Source organism: Paramacrobiotus metropolitanus, unplaced genomic scaffold, assembly GCF_019649055.1.
Source record: "Paramacrobiotus metropolitanus isolate TYO unplaced genomic scaffold, Prichtersi_v1.0 Parri_scaffold0000080, whole genome shotgun sequence".
NCBI classification, from domain to species: Eukaryota; Metazoa; Tardigrada; class Eutardigrada; order Parachela; family Macrobiotidae; genus Paramacrobiotus; species Paramacrobiotus metropolitanus.
In genome coordinates, this window is record NW_026570300.1 from 358229 (window position 1) to 383888 (window position 25660).

At 40.6% G+C, this 25660-nt stretch overlaps 4 protein-coding genes across 9 annotated transcripts; 1 reads left to right on the forward strand and 3 right to left on the reverse strand.

The window, feature by feature from the left end:
• Positions 1 to 639: 639 nt before the first annotated feature.
• Positions 640 to 8343, reverse strand: LOC129595627 (kinesin-like protein KIF3B). The gene is given in 21 exon segments (XM_055492686.1): positions 640 to 996; positions 1152 to 1256; positions 1314 to 1471; positions 2015 to 2105; positions 2365 to 2463; positions 2559 to 2677; positions 2841 to 2960; positions 3294 to 3369; positions 3371 to 3493; positions 3630 to 3744; positions 3843 to 3901; positions 3997 to 4092; positions 4180 to 4267; positions 4723 to 4852; positions 4952 to 5114; positions 5434 to 5513; positions 5616 to 5711; positions 6364 to 6479; positions 6588 to 6712; positions 6832 to 6933; positions 7750 to 8343. Coding segments are annotated over 21 exon segments (2193 nt in total). The 5' UTR covers positions 7833 to 8343; the 3' UTR covers positions 640 to 947.
• Positions 8344 to 9615: 1272 nt separating this feature from the next.
• Positions 9616 to 15598, reverse strand: LOC129595576 (vacuole membrane protein 1-like). Of its 2 annotated transcripts, none has more exons than XM_055492624.1 (10): positions 15094 to 15598; positions 13542 to 14029; positions 12915 to 13002; positions 12293 to 12483; positions 11813 to 11906; positions 11301 to 11432; positions 11161 to 11241; positions 10872 to 11050; positions 10702 to 10807; positions 9616 to 10106 (listed from the first exon to the last, which is right to left on the reverse strand). In XM_055492624.1, exons 2-10 carry the CDS (start codon positions 13967 to 13969, stop codon positions 9957 to 9959), a joined length of 1449 nt encoding a protein of 482 aa, XP_055348599.1. In that variant the 5' UTR covers positions 13970 to 14029; positions 15094 to 15598; the 3' UTR covers positions 9616 to 9956. The 2 variants fall into 2 exon arrangements, with proteins under 2 accessions (XP_055348599.1, XP_055348600.1); XM_055492625.1 differs by lacking the exon at positions 15094 to 15598 and adding an exon at positions 14102 to 14852.
• Positions 15599 to 15882: 284 nt separating this feature from the next.
• Positions 15883 to 18471, forward strand: LOC129595577 (ubiquitin-like-conjugating enzyme ATG3). 2 transcript variants are annotated; one of them, XM_055492627.1, is made up of 8 exons: positions 15883 to 16139; positions 16243 to 16284; positions 16489 to 16609; positions 16921 to 17084; positions 17297 to 17407; positions 17504 to 17650; positions 17736 to 17863; positions 18076 to 18471. In XM_055492627.1, the coding sequence occupies exons 1-8, from the start codon at positions 16062 to 16064 to the stop codon at positions 18224 to 18226; spliced, it is 942 nt and encodes a 313-aa protein (XP_055348602.1). In that variant the 5' UTR covers positions 15883 to 16061; the 3' UTR covers positions 18227 to 18471. The 2 variants fall into 2 exon arrangements, with proteins under 2 accessions (XP_055348602.1, XP_055348601.1); XM_055492626.1 differs by having other exon boundaries at positions 15909 to 16139; positions 17300 to 17407.
• A 428-nt stretch (positions 18472 to 18899) lies between these two features.
• Positions 18900 to 25143, reverse strand: LOC129595583 (uncharacterized). Of its 4 annotated transcripts, none has more exons than XR_008691337.1 (5): positions 23678 to 25143; positions 23324 to 23449; positions 22473 to 23240; positions 21533 to 22026; positions 18900 to 19134 (listed from the first exon to the last, which is right to left on the reverse strand). XR_008691337.1 is itself a non-coding variant. In XM_055492634.1 (5 exons), exons 1-4 carry the CDS (start codon positions 24311 to 24313, stop codon positions 21880 to 21882), a joined length of 1677 nt encoding a protein of 558 aa, XP_055348609.1. In that variant the 5' UTR covers positions 24314 to 25143; the 3' UTR covers positions 20060 to 21764; positions 21856 to 21879. The 4 variants fall into 4 exon arrangements, 2 of the variants coding, with proteins under 2 accessions (XP_055348609.1, XP_055348608.1); XR_008691338.1 differs by lacking the exon at positions 18900 to 19134 and having other exon boundaries at positions 20060 to 21764; positions 21823 to 22026; XM_055492634.1 differs by lacking the exon at positions 18900 to 19134 and having other exon boundaries at positions 20060 to 21764; positions 21856 to 22026.
• Between the last annotated feature and the right edge of the window lie 517 nt (positions 25144 to 25660).

Here is a 25660-nt window from a genome sequence, read left to right on the forward strand (position 1 = left end):
GTTGTTGATTTCGGTGTCGCAGGTGCAATTCCCGCGTGTAGCGACGTTCCCGTCGTTGCCGCCGCTTCTGAGTTTATCTACGTAGATAAACCCAGAAGCGGCGGCAACCATGGGAACGACATTATGGAGACTGTCACTGGTTGTGCTTTACTGGCTTCTGCATTTGCACTTTGAACAATCAAGACTCTTGGCTCAACAGGGCACGCAAAGGGGTCATCATCGTCTGGAGTCAAGATGATTATGACTCCGTTGGGTCCCCTGTCGAATTACCTGTGGTACGATGTTTGGATGACTTGTCTTCATCTCAATGGGCTGGACGACTTTATGTGCTCGCAGCCAGCTGATGGAAATGCTGGTATGTCAGTCACTTTGCGCCGCCTAGGCATTGTGGTGGCTTGGATAGCGATTATCGGCGCCATCGTTGTTTCGAACTTTCGATGTTGATATTTCGTTTCTTATTAAAAGACAAACATTGATCAGTGATTGATGTGGGTCAAGGGTTTCTTTTATCTGTCGCGCAGACCAATCAGATATTTTCAAAATTCCCGCTTTAATTTGTGTTCTTTCAAATTAGACTGCGTGAACTGCTGACTAATAATGAGTGTAAATTCAGCAATTCAATTTTTTTGTACCCTTTCGACACAATTTAATTTCTTTAAGGTCCAAAAATTGCACACCGCTTTCCAGAACTGCAATTTTCATGGATATTCACCAGAATTGCTTTTCTTATTTGCACGTTTTTCAAAACCACGGAATTTTGTTAATCGTAAAATCGGTACGAAATTTCAGTACTCGAGATCGCTCACAAAATGCACGGCAAAACAGCAATATTCCAAAAGCAAAACTTAAATATTGTTCACAAAGGATTTGAAGAGATCACCTTGAGAAAGGCAAATTAAAAAAAAGTCGGGCGGCAAACGTAGAAACCATCATATATACACTGCGATTTATTTGATCCATCCACGCGAAGTCGGAAAGGTCAAATCCGGCGAATCCCTGAAAGAAAAACAATTCCACGTTTGTTCATGAAAAACACGCACTGGAACTTATCGCCAGCACACATTTCACAAGTATGTACCAACAAAAATCCCGTGCAGTACAGATTAATGCTGATATTGAAAAATCGGATGTCACTGAAACGTAACACCAACCTGGCTGTTTTTGTGGGAGTGCCACGCCGATTGTAATTGTTTTCTTTTTCATAATCCAGAAATTTTGATGACGTCCGAGATACCGGCCGCTCGATAGTAAACACGCTGAAACAAGATGCCAATTTATAAGAAAAAGTCGTAGTTTTGAAGTCTTTTCCGTACTCGGCGTCGATAACCAAGTCATCTTCCATTGCCGCATTGTCCAATGCGTCCGCTAATAAATCCGCTACAACGGCATCTTCACCGTCCAGTTCGCGCATGCCTTCGCTAAACTGGAGACTTTCGCTCGTATCCAGCTCCACATCCAGCAAATTATCCGGCTAACAACAAAAATGAATGAGCTACATCGCTACATTACAGGAAACAACAACATCGATGAAAAAAATCTTCCTAATCATTTTCGACAATACCGCAAGTTTAAACAGCGTTCAAAAGCAGCAGATCCGCCAGATCGGAGACTTTTCGACTTTTCGAGCTGCGCCATTATACTATGCTACATCCGTGTCAAACTCGATGTTTCCATTGCAGTTTAATAAGTCAACATTACTCGTATAACGTGCAGTAGTCCTTCGTAGTGACTAATTTAGTTTTATCAACACAACAACGTACTGCATTTCTTCAACTTTATTTTTATCATCACTTTTACGTTATTACCAAGGGCACATACTAACGCTATAATTAATTGACGCTCCCCTCTCTGATCATCCAGCTCGCTTGTCTATTTTCCCAACAACCCCAAGTCCTATGTTTGATTGATTTTTATTTTATTTTTCATTCTGCTACATTTTGGTTATTTACTGGCATTTAATCTTCACTATTACTTATGTAATTTGATTTTTTCACATTTGTTTACTCGTATTTACCAATAATAATCCATAAATCTCTCGCACTTCCTCTTGCCGGTATGCAGGAATGTCGACGAATAACGGTGGTCGCGTGATATCCGAAACTTCACTACGAGTACAATAAACAGGGATCATAACAAAATACGGAAGTATATATATGTATGTAAAATTTTAGCAATTTACATACATATACGCAAATCATACATACGTATATACGATTTTTATATATATACTTATATATATGGGATCGTAACAAAATACGGAAGTCTATATATGTATGTAAAATTTCATCAATTTTATTTGACTTTTCGCAGCGTTGCCGTTCTTCCTAATTTACTTTATTATTACTTTCTTCCCTTCATTATTACCTAGGTAATTCCCAGTCTTGACGCTTTTCATTATAGATAGCCTTTTCCAGAAGCGGCTCCCAGCTGCTTGGTCCAATGAAATGCGTAACCATCGTCCACCTATTTAACGATTTGAGTGTATCCCCTTTTTTTTTTACACAATTTGCAAGATATCTTGACCTGCCCGATTAGAAAACATTTAAAATCAGTCTCACATCAGTGCCTCTTTCTGGCGCAGAACTTCCAGCTGATCGCCGGTATCCTCGTTGAAATGCTGAGCAATATCCTCCTCGGCTTGCAGATCCGTTTGTAAAACAGCCACATGCTGTTGCAGCTGTCGGGGGAAAAATAAAATTCATAACATTACTGTTCTAAAAAAATAGATATACAGATAGACAAGTGTCGTACAATGTGCAATTTTTATCACATATAATTGTAGGTGCAGGATCCTGTTTATCCGGATAAATATTCCTACAAAATTGATAATAATAACGTACTTTATTGATTCGCAGTTGGATGCTGTCGATATCAGACTGGACAATATTGACAGTTGCATTCGCTTCCCGTGCGTCTTCCTGCTCTCGCTGCAATGCCTCCAAAATGGCCTCCTCCCGTTTCTAAACATTTTCAAAACCGTTGCACACCGCTGAAAGGAATCATTAAAAAATCGGTACATTATGCTCTGCAAATGGTTATAGTATTAGTGCATTAGTTCATACTTGTACTGCAATTAAACAAACATCGATCTGTGTCTCCCCGAACAATTGTCTGCGCCATTCTACTACGCCAACACACACCTAAGTTGATACACGACGTCGATGCTGTTTTGCACTGTGATGGAATTTGCACAGTTAGCTTTATTATTTGAATCATCATGTTTTTGAAAGTACGGAGACAAATACAAGCATTAAAATAAATAAAAATATAAGATAAAATTCTTCGAACTCTACCTTCTGCTCGTCCAGTTCGGCACGCGTTTTATGTAGGCTTTCAGATTGCAGGGACATTCGCTCGTGGACATTCCCCTGTGCCGCGCAGCATCCGCTGCTCAATGGCATCGATTTTGCTCTTGAGATCCTGCCGTTCTGCTTCGCGTTTCCGCAGGCTCTCCTCTTTCACATTCATTTCGCTGGTTAATTTTTTTCTTCTCCTAAAACAACGAATCACGTGTATTGTCGCATATTTCCGATTACGTACAATTACAGAAATATCTAATACATGTTAAATGGAAACACACTGAACCGAAAAAGGGCATTCTGGCAATGCCGGTGTATGCGGATTTTTACATTATTACCTCATCGTTTAAGCCGGCATTCTGCAGCATACTGGCGCGTTCTTGAGCGATTTTCGCTTGTTCTTGTGCGTATAGTTCGCTGTCTAAGTCTTCGTCTTCCATATTTTCTGTAATTATTATTTTTAATTTTTAACGATTCAGCCTTTTTTGCCAGACTGGGTGTGGAAATCACGATGAAAGTCGAATAGTTTGGCGGAAATTCTACCTTTTAGCTTTGTGGGTTGCGGTCCCATTGGGGAGCGTGAAGCCAGTTTCGCTTTTAGTCTGTAAGTTAAAACAACGCTTTGGTGGCATGTCTTCATAGGTTCGATACCGCAGATGCGTTACAATCCGACAATCCATCACAAAAAAATACATACGCTGCTAATTCATCCAGGTATTCGCGCATTTTCGCATCCTTCGGATCCTCATTGATATGCGGAGCATTCTTGATATTTTTCGCACGATGTGCATATCTACGCAGAGTGTTTTTGTTTTTTTAAAATTTTTCTATTTTTAGCGCAAAATCTGCATCTGCATCATTGTTTCAAGGATATGTTTACCGCAACGTGGAGATGGTTTCGTCTAGATTATACGCGGCCGGCCCAATATTAGCCACCATGATCGTTTTGGAATTGCCGCCCAGTGAGTCTGCAGAATAAATAAATAATTTCTGCAACCGCTACATCACTTTCAACGTAACAGGAAGATATATTATTGTTACGGCGCTACAAGTTAAATATAGGATTTTTTTTACCCAAGTTTTGTACTGGCATAAAGCACCTCAATGGCACTATGTACTTGTGCATGATATGTATTGTGTACGAGTAATCGTAGCATAATGGCTACTGTTGCTGCGATGTTCTGCTATCTGGTAAAATGCTTGACTTTAGCATATAGTTGAAAATTTTCTAAATTTTTTTGGAGATAGCTTGGGGAAGTTAGAATAGAAACTGAGAATTTTAATCAAATGAACACAGAAATCGTACCACAGAATCAAAATATAACCACAGTTAATCAGCGGTCCGAAAGTTAACGATATTTCGTCTCAAAGAAAGCGCAATCAGTGCTATCGCATCAGTGCTACATAATTCGTACAGCATTACCTTGCAACAACCGGGTTAATTTTGAATCGCGATACGGCACATGCGATGACTTGTCCACCAGGGCGGTGATGACCTTTCCCAGTGTGGACAGGGATAAATTGATTTGCGTGGCCTCCTTGAAGCGATCGCCCTGCAATAAACAACCGGCGTCTCATGAATGCGTAACCAATTTCCGGTGCAAAGAAATACAATATTGACAATCAAAACCAGATGCACGTAAGTAATATACCGTAGAATTCGTCTTGGACTGTTTCTCACTCCCGGCCAAATCCACTAAATTCAATTTGCCCACCCGAATGTGCTCCTTCCCGTCCACGCCCACCACGCCGCATTCAATGTTGACGATGAAGATGGCATGCGACCGTGAACTCTGCTCATTCATGTCCGTAGATCTATGCAATCATAAAAATTTAATTTTGTTTGAATTTAAAAGATTTTAAATTTAAAAATTTAATTTGTTTTATTGAATTAAAAGACTTTATTTGTTTTTTTATAATTTAATATTTAAAAAAACAAGTTTTCAAGTCCCTAAAAAAGGTTTTAACAAAAAAGTTATTAATGTTTTAACAAAACAGTTTGTTTTCGTTAGTTATTTTGAATGGACCTGATGGAAATCTGGTCTTATTATGGGAGGCATCAAAAAGTGAGGTTCTGTATTCAGCAAGCAAGCCATAAAGATGTCATTTCGACCGAGCAAACATCAATATTTACCCAACAGCTCGATTGGCTTGCCCGCGCTCCATCATCTTCTCCATATGCCGGAGACTTTTCAGTTGGTAAGTTGACAAATTCTGCCACCCAAAAGCAACAGTCGGTCAGGACTTGCAGAGCTTTTTTTTCACAAGTGAAATGTTCTTTAGCAAAAAAGTAAAAAAGCGTTCCGAAATGGTTACCTTAATATAAATATCGCCACTGGGCTTCTCCTTGATTTCGATTCTACGATCCCCACTGTCCTTATCTTTCGTGGCCAGCAGATCTCGTATATCTTCCTGGAATAAGTAAGCCGCGGTGTTTTAAAATTATTGTGATTGTAAATCATCCGAGCAATGCACAACATGCAACTGAAAGAAAAATGCTTAATGCGCATATTACCAGATGACATATATATACATAGGTGTACAGACAGAAAACTGTCGTAGAAGAGAGGTTCGTTGTACGGTCAGAGGATCCGAAATGTTGGTTGCGGTTCTTACAATCATATGTACAGTAGGATATACTCAAATCACAATTTCTTCGTTCATTTTTTAAAATTATTTGCCACAACCAGTAGAAGTACAAGAAGAAGAAGAGCAGAATGTTGTATATATTAAAAATAAAGCTTTTCAAACCCATTTCCGTAGCTGAATCAACATCAAACGAAAACTTCATATACGAAAGGACAGCCGGCCTTTGAAATACCGTACACTACGGTTGCTCACTCATTACAGAGAAAAATATTCGGAAGTCGGCTAAAAAATTACACCCACGCAATACTAGACTCATACATAAGTACATGCTGTACATCCTACATTAGTACAGGTGTTACAGATACTGTAACAGCAAGCCCTGATAAATATTATATATTTTTATTTATTATAGATAAATATATACCCGACAGAAAACATTTTGCAAGGATTACAATGACCGATAACTCCTGATTACCTGATAAATCTCCAAATACGACGCGGTAACCAGATAATGTTCATTGGTGGAGCGATCGATATACTGGAAAATGCCCTCCATGGCGCGAGGAATTATTCCCGGCTGCTGTTTACTGCCTGTCGGTCAAAACAACAAAATACACCCACATTTCACGACTGCCACTTTCATTAATTTTTTTAATATTCAAAAAATTCTATTTATAAATTTTTTGTTAATCAGCGCACCTTGCATGGTGAAGGTCTTGCCGGTTCCGGTTTGGCCGTAAGCGAAGATAGTCCCGTTGAAGCCTTGAAGAACAGCATCCACCAGCGGCAGCACAGATTCCCGGTAAATGTCCTCCTGTGACGATCTATAGGAACACGCAATTGCAGATGTATTTTAACCGTCACGGACATTCGACACTCCGAGACAAGAATTAGACAAATTAGTGAGTGCTTGTGCGAGGATGTTGCCGTGTTGGTCACGTACGTCTGACTGTAAGTGGCGTCAAAGGTGAAGTCTTTCTCGCCGGCTGTGTCTTTCTCGGGACGGAGACGGATGGTGCGGGATTTCGAATCCACATCCACGACTCTGTTCCCGATGGAGAAGACAAAAATTAATCGATCGAATAATATGAAAAACAATTGGTGCACGGGAAACTGACATCACGGAATATGTTTTGCTTTTGATTAATCAAATTTCCATGTTACCGGAAAAGGTGTGCGTCTTATATTCACTAAACAAACGTAGTGTATGGGCATGCATTATCGGTGCCCCTGAACTTCGACAACAACATATCTTATCATACCTTTCGCAATTGCTAAAATCATAATGTACATAATCGTGGCGTTAATTTTTTTTGCTTTCGCCAATTCCTTATTGAGTAGTCACTACTCACTGGTCAATGTACTGTAGTCATCATAATCTGATCACAATTAGCGCTGAATAGTGAATACCTATTTAAACTTGTCGGCAGTTAATTTGTACAGAAATCAGCTTTTATTAAACATAACGACGTACCGCGCAAGCTAGGCGCAGTTTCGTAAATACTGTACAACTAATTAACAAAATAATTATTATAGTAAATAGGTATTATTAATGCAGTAATTACTATTAGTAGCGTCACTACTCACTAGTGTCGCACTTTTGTCAGCTGGTACTTGGTTGTTGGTACAAAATGTTGGAAATCACAAACGGTATAATTCTTGAAATCGTATTTTATTATTTTATACGATTTCAAGAATTACTTCCACATAACAAAAGAAACAACCCGCCGAAGGCAGACTCATTCCGAAATCCGAATTATACTGCCAATAAACATTTCTGAAAATATTCTAAGGAGTCGAGTACGTATCAAAATACGGTGTAATATGTTTAAAAACTGGGTACGGGCAAGAGCGAGCTTACTGAGCAAATCCAGCGGCGATCTCCTTATCGCTCAGCGGACGGCAGCGCACGATCACCTTAACCGATTCGCGTTTATTGGCCATGGGAGACGCGTCGCGATTCCCACGGAATTCACCTCACAAAACAACAATCCCAGCTTCTCCACAGCGATTTATTAACTCAGAACGGCCGAACAAGTTGGCCATGAGCACAACACGGGTACCGAGTCAATTATTCGCGTATTAATCTAATCCCGGGCCAACAAATCAATATAAGCCCCGCGCGCGCATCGCGACACATCCTCAGCAAAGTGCTCTCGCATCGAGCAGCGCAACGCGCACCTTTTCAGCTTTCACCGAGTGACATTTTCGCGGATCTGCACAACATCAACAACAGCGGCCCACAGCGCGGAATAATGATCGTTAAGAAAGTTGTCGCACGGGCGGCTACCGTGAATAATTGATATCCGAGGCGAAAGATGTTGGGAGTCGTACAAATGACACGGATTTCCTGGATGGAATGATGCTGGGAAAATTCGGGGGAATAGCGAGGACGTGTTGTGTCCGAAGAGTGCACAATCATAACATTTAAACACGGGCAGAGCGCGTCGGATCAACTGCGTCGGCTGCACTCGTCAACTCCGATTGGATCGATACAAAGTGCACTGTGTATGCGGTTCTGTATGTACAATACAGAGTACGGTACTGTACGCGTATGTATGTACGTAAGTATTTTTAATAATTTTAAAGTCTGTACTTAAAAATTAATTATTATTGTGCAGATTATGACAGTACCTCAAACAAGCCAGCTGCTAGTAGCACTTAATAAGTGTATTTGCCATTAATTTTGAACTTTACCCATACCGCAAGCTTAAACACAAACCGATGCTATTAATTTTTTGCATCCCAATTCGGCACTGTCAACATACTGCAACTACTTATATTTTACCAATTTACCCGGTACTACTCGAGTAGAGTTACCAGTAGATATTAATAACTATAATTATGGTAAATCAAATTAATGTACAGTTTAGTATTTATCTAATTGTGAATCAAATGTTAATAGTGTTTCAATAATTAAATGAGAACGATTAATAATTTTTCTACATTTTTGCTTCTTCTTGCGTTTTTTACACTATGAGTATGTATTGTACACACATAATAGAAGTATCTATATTGTAAACTATAGCGCGGGCTTTAATATTGGTTTTGTAACAGATTAATTGCCGTTAATAGTCTATGGCTGCGAAATTGGTAACCGTACAGTTAGAGTGCATAAGAACGAAGAGAAGAATTTATTTTATGGTTTGAAATGTAGACTAGGAACTGCGCGCATTAGTGTACAATACTTCTATATATAGTACTCTAGCAAAATAATTGGTTTACACAATAGCAGCAATCGAAGTATGGAATAAAGACTACGAGTAAAGTTTGTCCAGCCACAAAATGTGTACTGCACTTGAGGCTTTTCTACCATCCTCGCTGATTTTTCGCTACGAAGTGTGACGTAACGTGCCCACATAAATTATTATTCATTTTGGTTGCAAACTATCCTCTGGAACAGTCACATGAGGTTTTCGATACAATTAATCGAACCATCGATTTGTCGGCGCTCCACTTCCGGTGGATGCACACTGACCTTTCACATGTCGGGTAAAATTAGCGATTATTTAGAGGAACAGTGAAATTATATTATTACTGTATTACAGAGCCATCAATATTACCAGAATAATTGATCGAAAATGTTGTATGAAGTGAGTGTCGGTTCGATTGCAAGCCACTTTTAAGAGCAATTTTTGGGGATTCTTGTCAGCAATCTCCGAGCTACAAATTTAGAACGAGGAATTTTTCAAGCATATTTTTCAGCTTCGAAGGCTCTTACATGAAGACAAGGTAAACGTATTATCATAAAATTCGTAATTTCGTACACACCGAACACTACACGAAAAGGATAAGGACTGAACATTTTCACGTAAAATGGGAATTTCAGACAAACGGAGAGCACCAAAACAGTTCAGCATCAACTCTGTTTTTTATTCCAATTTAAAAAGGCTCGATCAAAGTAATTTCAACAGGCACCAGGGACAAAAAATCCACAGAGAACATCTCTTCGGTCAGAACATCAGAACATGGTCAACAACAAAAAAGAAGAAAAGCAATAAATTATCCATCATGGTCACCGAGAAGACAAAGAAGACGTGCGCGAGCACCCCATAACATCGCGGAGAATTATTCACGCAGTTTGCCTTTCTGACTGGTGGCATTGGCGCTCAGACGACGGTGGTAATTCTGAGCCAGGGAATTGATAATGGATAAGATAAAAGACAACACCATCACCAGTACCAGCTTCTCAAAGCCCCACTGCAGCCACGACTGCTCCTGTTAATATACAAATTTAATAAATAAATATCAGATGAACAACTTAACGAGTGTACGAGTACAGTACAACGATGACCGAGTACGTCACCGGTAAACACTGCTAGAAAAAGCACCAGGAAAATGTTGCCAGGAAAAGTAATCGCTACTGAAAATTTATTCCACCAGTGTTATTTTGAAGCACCTCATATGTCAGATATGGAAAAGTCTATTCAGCCACTAGACTACAATGCCTATTAATTTACAGGGTGCGATTTCACAACGGTGAGAAAATCATTTTAATTAAAATTTTTATTCGTAAAAGTATACAGTAATTAATGCAAACATTAACTAACATATAAACCATACACAAAAAAATTTACGTTTAATACGAAATTTAAATATAATTCTAACAAAACATGGTGCAATTTCACAACCAACGGTGAGAAAATAATTTTAATTGACATTTTAATTCGCAAAATTATACAGTAATTAATACAAACATTAACTAACATATAAAGTTATAAACCATAGACCCACAAATTTTACGTTTAAATACGAAATTTAAATATAACTGTAACAAAACATTCCTGCTTCAAATTAATTCTAACCACCTTACCGTCTGATGAGCGCCAGTGCCCGGCTGCCGGTGTAGGTTGCTCTTCTGTTTACGCAGGAACTCGACAAACGGTGTTTCCAAATACGGTCCTATCCGCGGAATATGTCTACAAAACACCATCATTTTACACTCAAACTGATCAGACAATTTTTTTCCAGGGCACTGCTTACTTTAATGAGTTGATAATGTGTTCCACATGCCGTTCGGAAAAGGTAATTATCACAAATATCATTTGGATGTGCATCTTGATCACCGCTTTCCCAATCAGTGTCGCCCCGAAGAATGTACTAAACGGTACCAGAAAATGTCCGCACGTGATACCAGCCAGATCAAATAACGGATTTGGAATCTGCAACAAAGAATGCAAAAATTTTTTAAATCAAATCACTAATGTTTCCAGATTAATTTCAAGTAAAAGTCGCCTTTCTCAAAGCCTACTCAAATATCATTTACACTTACGGAAGCGCCTAGCAGGATTCCAAAGAATCCCACTTTGAGAACCAGTTCTTCCAAGAAGACGGTGGCTCGCTCTTTTATAGTCTGCCCACGACAAAAAAGTGATAAAAACAAGTAAATGTGGGAACTGTCGATCTCCTTACGAGAGGCAGTTTTTCCTCTTTGCTTTCCAATAAAGCCTGTAATTCCAACAACTCTTCCGGTTCCCGGCCGGAAAGGCGAGCTGCCCGGGCCATAAAGTACGGAGGCAATTCTCCAATGGCAGTGCCGAGACCCTGTTAAAGCCAAACTATTTTTAGACAGCAGCTGATGACCGGTAATAATTACAAAAAATAAATACACATAAAAACGATACGTATCTCATATCTGTAATTCATTATTTTTTAGTAAATACGTATTGCGTCCATCGGTCCATGATCGAAGTAATAGGCCACTTAATACAGTGGAAGAGAACGTAGTGCAGTGCCACTAAGCGTAAACCTAATGAAGACTTTCGCTAAAAGCAGTGTTTCATTCCCAGTTCTAAAACCGTAGTTCTGACGTCTTTCGACCGTAGCGGTAATTGTTTTTAAGATTGCTAGCTACCAAAGTCAAGAATGCAACTTTTTACAGTGGTATTTTCCGTAACGGGAAAACTTTCCCATTTTGAACTTACCCACATGAACGATTCCAGTCGAACTTTGGACATGATATTCCAAAGCGACGGCACAAAATCAACGTCATTGTTAATGCCTTCCGGACAAAGAATTCTAAGTGGGAAAAGGCGTTATCAGTTAATGGACAAGTCATAAATCGAAAAGAAAAAGCCAAACAACACCGAAAAAATATTCGTACATCATCCAGCGTAACACAAATTATTAATGTCTCCGTAATCAGTGTGTATAACAATTTTAAACTCCTATTCCTTTTTTTGACACTTTAATAAATAGTATAATTATTGTAACGTCTTAATTTAATCGAAAATAAATTCGGTACATAAATGTGACTGAAAAATCTCAACTTCTCTTTAAAAAATGTATTATAAAAAGATAAATAATTGTAAGCAATAAAAAGTTAAATACAAAATACAGAGTACACAATCTAAGAAACTTGGAAAACAAAACCAGCTTGAATAATACACAGTATATCTACATACTCGTCGGGGTAGGGCGGTTCAGGGAACTTGAGTGTCCCACATTCGTAAGCCGCCAGTGTGACGGAGGCGATATGCGGTCCCAAATAGAGGATAAACGTGTGTAATCCGGTGCCTAACCCGATCGATGACAATACACCCAAACCGATCCAGTAAAGACAAACCAGCAGTTTCTTCTCCGCATAGGCATAATACTGCAATCAAACCACAAGGCAATTAAACCAACAAGCTCCTATGGGAATAACGTCAGATTCAGTTTCAATTTGTGTAAATAATTGCCACTAGCCAGCATCATCAAAATTTAAAACGGGAAAACGTTAAATTCAGGAAAGGAAAATATGGGAGGCAATGCAACGGCAGCTATCCTTACGTATGTGAAAAATGCTTAAAAAATTAAAATAATATCTATATTAAATAATCTCTTAATTTATGATAAATTTATAATAACAGATTTCATTATTTCATACAACCGTCAAAAATATAATAAGCTGACAACACAAAGTGACGCATCATTCGGGGGAAGCATATAAATTTCGGTATAAATAACGAAATTTGCCGAAGGTTTTTCCTTGTTTTCCAATACTGTTCAATAAAGAGGAACAAAATTGATCTCCGATTTCCTTACCCACTGATGCGGTCCCTGAATGTTGTATGTGACAACAACCAGTGCAGATAAAAGGGCAAATGGAATAATCAGGTTGGAGCGAATGAGCCTACAGCCAAAAAAGAAGAAAAACATCAAGTCCAAATCAGATCAACCCATCGAACTGCATTAAGAAAAAACCGACACATTAGGCGGTGCCAAAAAATTTATTAAGGACAGCCTGCCATGAGGAAATATGCACCAAAGTAAGTAGTACAACAAAAATCTGCGATAACAAATAACAATAGTCCAACAAAACTGCACATTTTTTTACGATATGATAATCCCACAACAGTTAAAGCGAAACATTTCATTCAGAAGATGCATAAAAATTAACAGTCGACGCATATTAAAAATTCGACGCTATTATTCTTAACAACAAAACTTTAATTTCCCCGAGGTTTTCTAGATAAAATCACTGTCACCAAAATACACAATTTTAATACACAATAAAAAAACAAATATTCGTAAACAAATTAACTGTTACGGTGTTCAAAATGTTTGAATTTGCTCAGTAAAAATAAAGTTTGATAAACGCAATAAACCGAGAAATGTGAAATCGTAATCGTAAATAATAATACTGCAAGGTTATCGTGACTGTTTTCTCACCTGGTCCCAAACTCCCGTACCAAAAGTGACACTTCCATAACAAAATAGTACACGGTCATCAAGGGAGACCGGAAGAGAGTGATTTTTTTCCTTTCATCCTCCTCCACCTCCAGTTCGCGCTTACGGCGCTCCTCAAAGGACGCACTGGACGGCAGTCGCGGTCGGAAGCTGCCCGATCCCACCGCCAGGAGATCCTTGGACCCGCGCACACTCCCGTTGGTCTCCACCGTCACGACGCTGGCCGCAGGGGAGGGAAGACTGCCGTTGGACTGTGCGGCTTTCATTTTCCGCTTGCGGGCCTTCCCGCTGTTGGCGGCGGAAGCGGCGGCGGGGGGACTGACGTCGGAGGGATCGGAGGGGGCCAGGCGGGTCTTGGAGCGGGTGACACGCTGGAAGTCGCTGCTCGACGGGGAATGCGGACTGACCATGACTAGAGGCGGACGGGAAATGCGAGAGGATCACGTGGACAGGGTGAGAGAGCTTGCCGTCTGCAAAGATCAACACCACGGTTGTCACGTCAGCGGAAAAAAGGTTGGGTGGGGATGAAGTTAATGCGACACCTGTATTGCATCGTGCGGAGGACAAATTAGGATGGGGCGATCAAAATAAAAATTTGTATAAAATTCTCTTGTAAAACAAGTACAAGTAAACCGTGTTAATGCACCGTCCGTCCGTAATCAGTCCAAAATGATAAAGTAATTAATCATCACCCAGAATCCCCGATTAGCGCTTTTCAACCATGAACCAGATCATTAACATTCCCGAAAAATTATACAACGTAAAAATTTAAAAATACCCAAGATGGCAAAATTGTAAATGGTTAAACTCAGGAAAATATCTGTTTAGAAATGCGATTCGATTTCACCAAAACATTGTACGATAACGCAGAACGCACAATATAAACAACGGTTCGTCCTGCTGGAAAAATAAATAAAAATCGTATATTTTTAAACCAAGCACCAATATCAGTTATCCTAAAGTATCGCAGCGGTATGCAGTACGTATTGGATTTCCGAAAAATTAATTAGTCGCACTCCGCGTGAATATTCCCGTTCTGAAACTGAATCACGAGAAATAAACCACTACATCTCGAAATCACCATGATTAACCGTTCATCACTACTAAATTCACTCGAAACAGACGGTTGTTTCGTACGTAGCGCTGGTACACGTCATGATCGAATGTTGCACATGCGCGCCGAAAGTTCGCCGAACCGTATGATCTAACCGGAAATGATTAAATCAGAACCTTACGTCAAAATTACATTCGAAATGTTCACTTTAATACAGTAGCAAATTATTGACAGTCAATGTAAAATGAAAATGACCGATAAAATCACAAGATTTTGTAATAGTAAGCTTTAAGCTATAACTTCCAGCTATTTCGCAGTTTAACAACACCGCTGCAGCTTTTTTAGTAACCGGAAATTTGTAAAAAAAATTTACAGATCTGACGGTATTTCAAAACACGCCAATAATCTGGGAAAATTTGCCTCCACAAATAACATTCGTGTACGAAATTTCTACAGGTTGAACGCTGAACGATGACATACCTGTCTAAAATAACCGAGAACAGTCCAGAATAGCACACGGGAAAACACTGCGACCGTCGATAAATCATGCCAAATTGTCATGCCACCTTGTTAGCGAAGGATTCAAACCAGCGTGAGCATTATCGGGTTCCGCGTGGCCACGGCAATTATCAGCAATCCCACTGGCCCACCATCAACACCATAAACCTGCCTGTCGTCATACTGTAGCGCGTCAGTGATAAGGGGAAACCAGGTCAGGACAAAGAACCCCCAGCAAGCACTCAACCACGATTCAACGTTCAACTAATTAAGTAACTCAACTCGCTGTGATCCGCAGACTGCTGAAACTGCAGCAGCTGCCGTCTCCTGCACTAAAGGTGTGCCTGGAGACGAGGACAAACGAATCGAAATCTATTCCTTACTCAATTAGTTGCGGATGACTGCGGGACGATAAAAAACGAAATACCGCATTGATGCCAAAAATAATGTTCCAGGCTTTTTGAAAATCTGCCAACACCACTCTGACAAATTTCTCACGAATCAATGCACTACACGGCCTACGCTTCCCGGAAGCGCAGGTGATACGTTCTGCGTATGCGATGCGTCAATAAAATGCTGTTCTTGGCTGACTGCGTGCTTGCCCTGTATGGCTGCCCTGTAATATCGTCTCGTGAACAGGAAAACGATTGCAAGCGCACTAGTACTGTAAGTCAATCCGTATGGAAAATTTTAATGGAAATGGTATTTACGTGACTTCCATGGTAATGGATTTCAACACCAGCCCTGTGATTTCATAAATTTTATTTGCTGTGAATTTTGTCTTTTTAGTAATTTAGTTTTTCGTGTTTTGGAATAATTTAAGGATTTGCCGTTTGCGTAGCCATTCTTCGGAATCTGAACATCGGTGCCCAGTCCTCATTGCGCGTATTGTCTTTCATTTTTTTGTTTGCGGAATAATCTTGCCTTTCTCTTTCGAGTTTTATTCAGTCATGGCTATGCAGGATTTTATCAACAACATGAAAGGGACAGCTCTCGGAGTGGCTGAATATCTCTCACCTGTTCTCAAGGTACAGCGCTTTTAGCCCGATTTCAGGGATATGTGCGTGTAGAGATGTGGTTTCTAAATGGGAGGTTTGATCCAGGAATGTTAATGTTGTCTTTGATTGGCAGGAATCCAAATTTAAAGAGACTGGTGTACTGACTCCAGAAGAGGTATGTGTACTTTATTACTGTGTTTGTACTAGGTGCGCACCCTGTTCTCACACATAGTACTTAATGGTTAGTACGAGGAATCCGTAGAGATCCGTTCTGTCTAAGTTTAAATTACGTGGCGATTTTTGGTACGATTCTTCAGCCTGAACCATACAAACAAACACAGCTGATCATCGTTGGCTATGTATGTTCACTTTTTGATAGTTTGTGATCGCTGGAGATCATCTGGTGCATTACTGCCCTACATGGCAATGGAGCCAAGGAGAGCCGAGCAAAATTAAGCCCTACTTGCCTCCTGATAAGCAGTTCCTAATTACGAAAAATGGTAAGTACAGTATGTTTACAGTTTAGGATGATAATTACTGTATGCAGTACGTAACTGATTTGTTCACGTACAAGTTTACAACAAAATGGCATTCGTAACATAGGTAACTAACATTTTCTTTTTTCTGCAATGGTAAAAAATTATATTGCTTCTAATTCTGTAATTGTCCGCAGTAAACTCCATTGGTAGACTACTACTACTCGTAGAATGTGATGGCCAGTTTCCACAGTAATTCGTTATTAATAAATGTGTACTGTTGATGCGTGATTTTTTGTGCATTGTATCTGTTAAAATTTGTGTTGTGTGGACAGTGCCCTGTTACCGCCGCTGTCATCAGTTGGAAAGTAAGGGGGATGACCGGATAATTGAGATTGAAGGCGATACGGATGGGGGCTGGGTGGATACGCATCCAGATGAGAATGGCGATGCGGGATCCGCGGCAGCGCAGACCAAAACGGAAGCTGTTAAGCAAGAGGTGCGCATCGCTGAATATACAGATTCTAGTCCCGCCACGTGTTCAAAATATTTCTGCGTCAAACCTAATTTTTTTTATATACTTTGGTTTGTTTCCGAGTTGTCCCATGATATCTCCATGATAAGTGAATTGGAATGGGAAATTATCTTGGACTGTAGTAACTGCAAGTTATATTAGCATCAGTAATTGTGTGTTTGTTATTTTGTTGTTAGCAGTCGGTGAAGCCATCAAACGGGGCTGACGACGATGATGATGATGAAGATGAAGAAGCGGGGGATATGGAAGATTTCGTCGACAGCGGTTTACTGGACACCGACGACCCGGTAAATCCGACATCTGATTGTGCCGCATTGCTAATCGAAAGGACATTCGAGAATACAGTCAAGTAACTAAACTTGTTTTGTGGTTGTTACATGTAGAGTACGCTGGTGACGGTCCCAACGAAAGCCAAAGCCCAGACGTCCGTGGAAGAAGAAGGCATCGAGCAGACGCGCACTTACGATCTCCACATCACGTATGATAAATACTACCAGACACCGCGACTGTGGCTTTTTGGATATAACGAGGTAATTGTTAAACATCTGTAGATTTTGAGAAATTAAAGTTGACAGTACTTGGGGATCTGGGAACATCTGGATCTTATTTTTTCAGAACCGACATCCATTAACAGTGGAGCAGATGTACGAAGATTTTAGTGCCGATCATGCCAAGAAAACCATTACAATGGAGGCGCATCCGCACATTTCCGGTCCACCTATGGCTTCCATTCATCCTTGCCGGTAAATATTTTGCCGTGCGATTAAAACTTAAAATATTCGGAATTATTCTGGAATTTTGTTCCGGGTTTTTGCATGCAATATTGCCACTTCAGACGCAGTTTGTTTGTATTTTTGGAGTTTTGTTAAGAAAATGTAGAGATTAAAAAAAGCTTTGATGTAGTTAGTAATGTTGGTTTGCCTGATTTTATTAATTGCGTGCCCCTGTTTTACAGGCATGCCGAGGTGATGAAGAAGATCATCCAGACTGTGGCCGATGGCGGAAAGGAGTTGGGTGTGCACAATTACCTGGTTATCTTTTTGAAATTTGTCCAGGCAGTCATACCGACGATTGAGTATGATTACACCCGTAATTTTACCTTTTAATCCGTGGTTATTAGCCGTGCTGTCATCTTCCTTCGAACGATATGCTCCAAAAATGTGCAATGTATTTATTTTGTGTTATTTATGGCCATCTTACCCCGGTCGATTGTTACTTTTTTCACTGTTCGGCGGTTTCACTGTGCTTGTGAGTTATGACAGTGGTTTGCCGGCCAAGGCTTCCTTTTCTTTCTTGATAATTCCTTTTGTATCGAATACCGATTTGACATTGATTAAAGAAGTCATAAGTATGCCGCAGATGTATGATATCCACCCGTCACGTCTCCGGTTATAATTTAAGCTTTTAATTGGTAATTTGAACCTCCGATTCGTCGATGACATCGAGCTGTCAGCCTGCCACTGTCAGGAAAGTAGTTTATTTAGTAACTTTATTGCCACATACGAAACTTCTACTTGGCGCTAGGAATTATTGTCATTCTTATATAAGGGCTCTTAAATGGTTAGAATAGAATCAATAGACTCGGTAAGCAGCCGGACTTGATGTCCATGAGTCGTGGGTACAATAGGCACAACTACAAAAAAACGGTTCAAGACAGATTTATTTTAGAGAGCAGATTCTTGAAATCCCGCGGCATCCACCCGTAGTATTTTCACCCAAACATTCTCTACTCGCTCAAAGATATTCTATCACACGTCCCAGCGTGCCCTGTGCCCACTACGGTCTTCTGTTTTGTTCGGGCTTCGCTTGTCTTCGACTTTCGGAGGTCATACCCGCAGATGTGATACAACGTCCGTCATCTTGTCAAGGCGATCATCTTGACCGCATCCAAAAAATACTGGCGTACATGATGATGACTGTACATCCAAGAAAGTACAAGTTTATACAGTACAAGTGTATCCGCTTCGGCAGCAGCTTCCCCTCCTCCGGTCATTACGGTGATTGATATGTCCATCTATATAGCGCATTTGATTAAAATATTGGCGACACCGAAGTATGGTTAAACCGCCATGCGGGATAGGATCTGCCGAGTGCCGACCCCGCCACGCCACATTCTTTACGCCTTACGCGCATTGGACATAGCATGCAGGTGCACATCAAAAATCGTTTAAGCATATTTATAGTATAATCAAAGAATTTATCAGTCGAATTCATTTACTGTATTCGTTTCATAACAATTCATCGTAGAACAAAATTTATAGTTGCTATAACTGCAGTGTAGCATATGGCTGCTTTCTGAGCATTACGCTCTATTATGTGCTATCTGCATCTTAAATTTCACACAAGAAATTTATCACTCAGCTTATCGCCTGGTTAGATGGATGTGAAAACACGTTAATGGCACTGGTACAATTACTGCCAAACAGAACTCACAAATCTTAATCGTTTAATTTGGATCCTTCTACAAAAATTTTTTCGTCATGGCATGGGTGTATCTGATACTGTACTGTGTATAACAAACATATTAAGAGTGCGCACAGAATCCACAGATTATTTCACAATCTAAAAAGTAAAAACAGTCGGTATGTACTCTGATTATTACGTATACGCTGTCAAAATTCAAATTATATAATGTCGAACAAACAAAAGAAAATTCCGGTCTAGCAAAATGCCGAATGGATGCTGTGGACTTTTTATATAAAAACGGGCATCTTGGCTTTGTTCCAGTAGCGAAACAGAAAATATGAGCTGACCTCAAATCGCTACATCTGTCGGTTACAACATTTTAATAATATTAGTTATTTTAGCGTTTGAATCGCCGATCATGTCGAGCTGCTAATGTCCAAAATATACTAATTTTAACGCCAAAAACCAAACTAACAATCAATCAGGCGCTGTATAACTATCATTATTACATCAGGAGCATTTTATGGTTAACACTCGCACAATTTCACATTCGATTTACGTCGGCTTTTCCTGTGCGCCGGCCAGGCAGCGCCAATCACGATCGTGCAACACGCCCATTTCCGGCTGTGTTACGAGGCTTTTGCACACTCGCGCCAAATTTAACATTCCGTTACAGAATCAAAAATTCAGTTTGTCTGATCTTGGATTTTTTTATCCTCTCATAACTCATTTACTTTGTGCTTTTCAGAGTGGAGTTAGTTCCGATATTTAAAAAATCTGGGTCGACCTATTTTAGTTTTGTAAATTCTTATCATCGATATTACGGAGCATTGACTTGCAGATCAAGATTGGGACGCTCAGTTAATATTCCATTTGCCTGCGAAAATTGCGTTGTTTGAATAGTAACTCGTTTCTTCAAAGTCTGCAATATCAACCGTAGCTAAAAAAAACAGCCAGCAGCGCACATCCGCAGAATCTGTGAGGAAAGAAGGTGGATGTTATGTTTACATTTCAAAGAGGAGTCGACTCCTGGGTAGTCACTCAAGTTAGCAGTGTTGATCTGAGCCGTCATTGTGGCGAATCCGGTTGTTAGTTTTGCGAGATGGACTCGTCTGGGAAGTCGAGGCTCCCATTTACTCTGAGGAACTGATCTCTACTTTATTACGCTATTTCCAGATAACAACAACAACGTAACAAAATGCTTATCTTCTGACGTTTCTTCAGTGAGCTCTTCGCTTTCTGTGTAAACCAGCTGTTACCAGCAATTCAATTTGCTCTGTGCGTGTTGTTACACGGTTGCTGTGCAGGTCGACCTCAGATGTGGTGTTCACACGGCTCCTAATGAGCAAATGATATTTCAGAATTTTAGTTCATTTTCTGGAGCGAAACCAACATTATTAATATTAAGAAGAAATGAAGAATACCGAATAATAAGAATGCCTCAAATACTCAAATAATCAACAAATGAAACATTAGTAAAATCAAATCAGCGCATTCAGCTACAAAGCCAGTCCGAGGGAGACGGTGAAACCGCGGACAGAGCGATTTTTACAGTCTCTTGTGTCACAAACTTCTCTTCCCGTATCAACAAACTAATTTTCCCTAAGTATAAACCGGTATTAAAATATGCTGAATAGCAGGATCAAGCAACGTACGTTGTCCGATTCAAAAACAAAAAATCTGGTCGAGCGTAAGCAGGGAAAACGTGTGCCACTTCCGGTTCGGGAGTGTTCCCGTTTCTGTTGGCTAACAATAACACAGTTGTTCTGTTTTCCTAAAATTTTAGCTAGTTCTATAGCTTACCAAATTCTCTAGGAATACATATAAGGCTAAAGAGCGTGGCACATCTGCAGAATTTGTTCTTGGTTTTTTAAGCATTTATTGCGCCTGAGCGGCAGTAGAAATTGTGCGAGTGTTAAAACAGATAACCAGATTAACAACCGGACTTTGATGTCCATTGGCACAGTCTGTACACAAAGAAGTGATTCAAAGAGAGATTTACGTACTTTAGAGAACTCATGCAACTAAGTAATCCCGGACCATCATCCTGTAGCATTTTCAGTCTCATTCAGTCACAAGGTCAGCATGCCCAATGTTTTTGTTGTTTTGCCCTTATTTTTGTTTCCAGCTTCGATTCTCTTCGGCTTTCGGAGCCTGTACCGCGATGCAGTGTGGATGAAGTTAATCATCTCGATCAATTCCAAGAAACCACTGAAGTACCGGTATATAGTCATGTTGCTATCAAAATCAAACAAATTAGCGGTTAAATTAAAACTTATGAAGCCATCATCCGTACAACAAAGAGCAAAATTTGGATTCCCATTCCTACACGAACAGAAGCAGTGCATTCGGCTTAACACTTATGAAGCTCGTCCCGCAGCATTAAAAGAATCCGCTTAGACAGCAGCTCCCGATGCTTTTCAGTTATTCCTGCCCAAGGTGAATCGCGAATCCGATCTAGTTGTCCCATTCGCTCACCAGGCTGCCACAGTCTCAGCACCTACTCAGTAAGGAATTGACATGTAAACAATACACGTAAATACATTGTACATACAGTACATAATACAAGCCCAGCACGGATAAGTACTGGCTTATGACTAAAGAGAATTTTTGCAACTCCGACTGAACGGAAACGCCGTCTGTTGCTTTTTTCCAGATTTTAAAACTGACCAGAGATATTCAAGAAAAAAGTTCGGCACAATTTTTCTAATATGCAGCGGGTGACGCATACCATTCGACGATTATTTATCTGCGATACCCACATCACGGTAAGTACTTAACAGTAATTAATATTCATCCAAGGCAGACACGATTACCATTCACACAGTATAGCGGCGTTAATATAACTATTACAGCGACGTCGACCTACGCTAGCTATCGTTTGTACAGTACTTTATACGTAATATATCTGCATTTTGGCAAGCGGAGTTTGTATAAAGATGATACCTGCCGTGATCCAACAGCGGATAACTGCATATGTGACCTTTTCCTTTCTCGTGCGCGCGGATGATCAATTTCCGCATCCTCCCTGTTGGTAGATTTCCTATACCAAACTTCGCCATCCAGCGTCAGCTGCACGTCCACGTTCTCCAGTTCGCGTAAGTTACAGATGCGGTAACAAGCTGAAATTCGAGATGCCGGCGGTTCCCCATACAAGGCATCGCAGCAGCACAGTAACGAAAAGTCGGCAAAACCGTATTCTGCTGTGAAACCCGCTGACGCCGGCTCCGCTGTCAACGTACCGTGAAGCCGCTTCCCCAAGGGACGCGTGCGTGCACATTCTGTGCGCGGTATTGACCACATCTCCAACCATTCGCTCCCCGCGGAGCTCCAGACAATTTTCAGGAAAATGTTGACGACAGGTACTCGAACGTCTACTGCAGAAAGCATACTGATAATGGTGCTGACATGGCGCATATCTTCAGAGTAGGTTCCTGTAATAGTGACCATGGGCGTGGAGGTCTTGACGGTCTTGTGCAGGATCACGGCAAATTTATATCCCAGGTTGTGGTCATGTTGGAATTTGTCTAGGCAGATCGTCACCGGCAACGGACACGATGATATCATGGTATTCCAGATTGGATGCACACGGCGACATCGCTGCTGATCATGTAAGTCCAGACAGAGGAAGATTTCTCTTTGCAGTTCGAAAGGCAAACCGATAAACTCAAACTGGGAAGTCTCGACATCTGCATGCTGTGTTTTACTGATGTTCTAAAATATGTCAAATAGTCATCCAGCATCCGATGTAGTGATTACTACAGAAACACCCTAATTGGTGACCTAAAATATTTTACCGGTAAATGTCCAAGAAAACCAAATTTGTACTGGATATTCTGATGATGCCATTCTCGTATTTTTTGATACTTGCTTCGCATTTCTTGATTCGCCAGCGACTTTTGAAGGTTTCGAAGAAGCTTTTCCTGTAAAAAATAGACCTATACCCATGTCCTGTATAGGCCTTGTTTTATTATTTCCGTCATCGTTCATCGTATTTTATTATAACTTAATATATCAATCAGCTAGAAACACAAAGTATTAAACTGCGTCAACTATCACACTTCTATACTTGCAAACATATTTGAAAATGGTTAAAACATCATGAAGGTCACGATTTATCCTCAATCAGAAAACATGATCATCGTGCTTACACATCTTTGCGGAGGAAACTTTTTGGTAACTGGACATATGTAGACCATCTTCGTAGCATTAATGGCTAACACAATCACCCGCTCTTCACGCCGCAGTACTTCCAAACACTCCCGCTGATGTGCTGTAACCAGTTGTTGCAGTTGTGGGTCCGCTGGTAGCGACATTTTCGATTTCATGTATTCACGCTCCGGGTGACCTTTTAGTCGGTAAGCAGCTGGCCGCAAGCGTTGAGCGAACATGCTGACCACACAGCGGACAACCGTTTCATCCATACAAACCTCAACAAATGCGTAAGAATCTCGCATAACGAGAATACGGCACGGGTACCAACGCCACGGGTGGTAACGGTCAAGTCGCAGTAGCGTTAACGCTTTGGCATGCTGTTCGCGGTTTTTGGTGCCGCTCTGCTCCGATACCATACTGTCCCACTTAATTAGATCTTCCTTGTAAAAAATGGGGCAGGAGCAGCGGGATAAGGGGACAGTCTCAGCGCGATGGCCAGGATAGTCAAAATCGACGATGCATGTGGTGTTCCGGGCATCGACGTCGATGAGCGCTCCATGGTGAATGGCACCGACATCGTTCGTCACGTCGATAGCGCCGTAACGCCAAACATCTACAGGTTCCTCTAGCATTTGTTTTCATGTAGAAACTCCGATGGATATACAGTACACTGTGAACGATGGTGAGCAGAAGGCGGTGTTAGTGTGACCATAGGTGACAACAGCAAAATGTGGTCAGGGTGGTGAGGCCGTGAGAGTACGTAGCCATTTCCGATTATGGCTAAACACTTTTCTTTCCAGTACACAGTGCACACCCCACGGGCAGCCAGTTATATTCACAAGTCAGTGCCGTTCACAGTGCTTCACACTTCACTGCATCGCGCACGCGCCGTTGAAATGATTGGGCTTTCACGATCAGCAGTTATTTGCCGTTTTCGATTTTCTTTCCACGATTTTCGTAAATAGTTTTTGTTTAGATTATCGACAAAATAAGAAGCCCCATCAAGGGCCTTAGGGGGGTTGTAACGAGCGAATTTGCAATTCGTTTCAGAAAAACGATATCCAGAGCAGATTATATAAGGCAGAATAGCCCGTATAAAAACGGTGCTCACCGCATTCGGATGAATAATCTGCGCTCCTGCAGCTGCCAGGGACAAAATCACATGTCACAATAAAAAGGGCGAAAATGCAAAGACATAAAAATAATCTTAGATTTTTAATTCGCAGTTGTATCAGTGGGTCGCCGACGAACGAAAGATGACATCTCATATCTATACACAGAGACGAGCTTCGGATAAATAAGTACTGCACGAATCGAAGTCCGGTTTAAAAACGCAAACGATCCCTAAATGTGAATAGGCTATGCCCCAAAACGATAATTATATTTGGATAGCCAAAAAGAAATCGAAAATCCAAGTATTTGCATAAATCGCAGAAAGAAAATCGCAAGAACACTGCTTGAAATTGAATAGCAACACTGCAACAGACAGACGGTGGGAAATTTCAACGGCGCGATGCGGATTCTGAACGTAACTGGCTGCCCGTGGGGTGGGCAGCCGCATATGTATTATAAAGTAGTGCGCCAGCTTGGATAAGTATTAAAATGTTTCTTAATTTTGTAAAAATTCAGCTAGAAGTCTTCGTAGTATCAGCCATATCGCGTATGTACACACTACACACAATACAATCATTACAATGTAATGTACAATACTTACGGTTAGATTATACTGCATGATCCAATATATTCGGATCCCACTTATTGTTAGATCTTAACAGTCGGTAAAGGCATCATACAGGGCTGACGATGACGAGGATGGTATGGAAGACTTCGACGTATGCGGATTACTGGAACACTGACGATCCGGTAAATCTGACATTTTACCCTGCCATGGACCGAAAATACAGTGGAGGAAGAAGGAATCGAGCAGATGCGCACCTAAAATATCCATATAGAAAAAACTCGATATATATTACGTACAT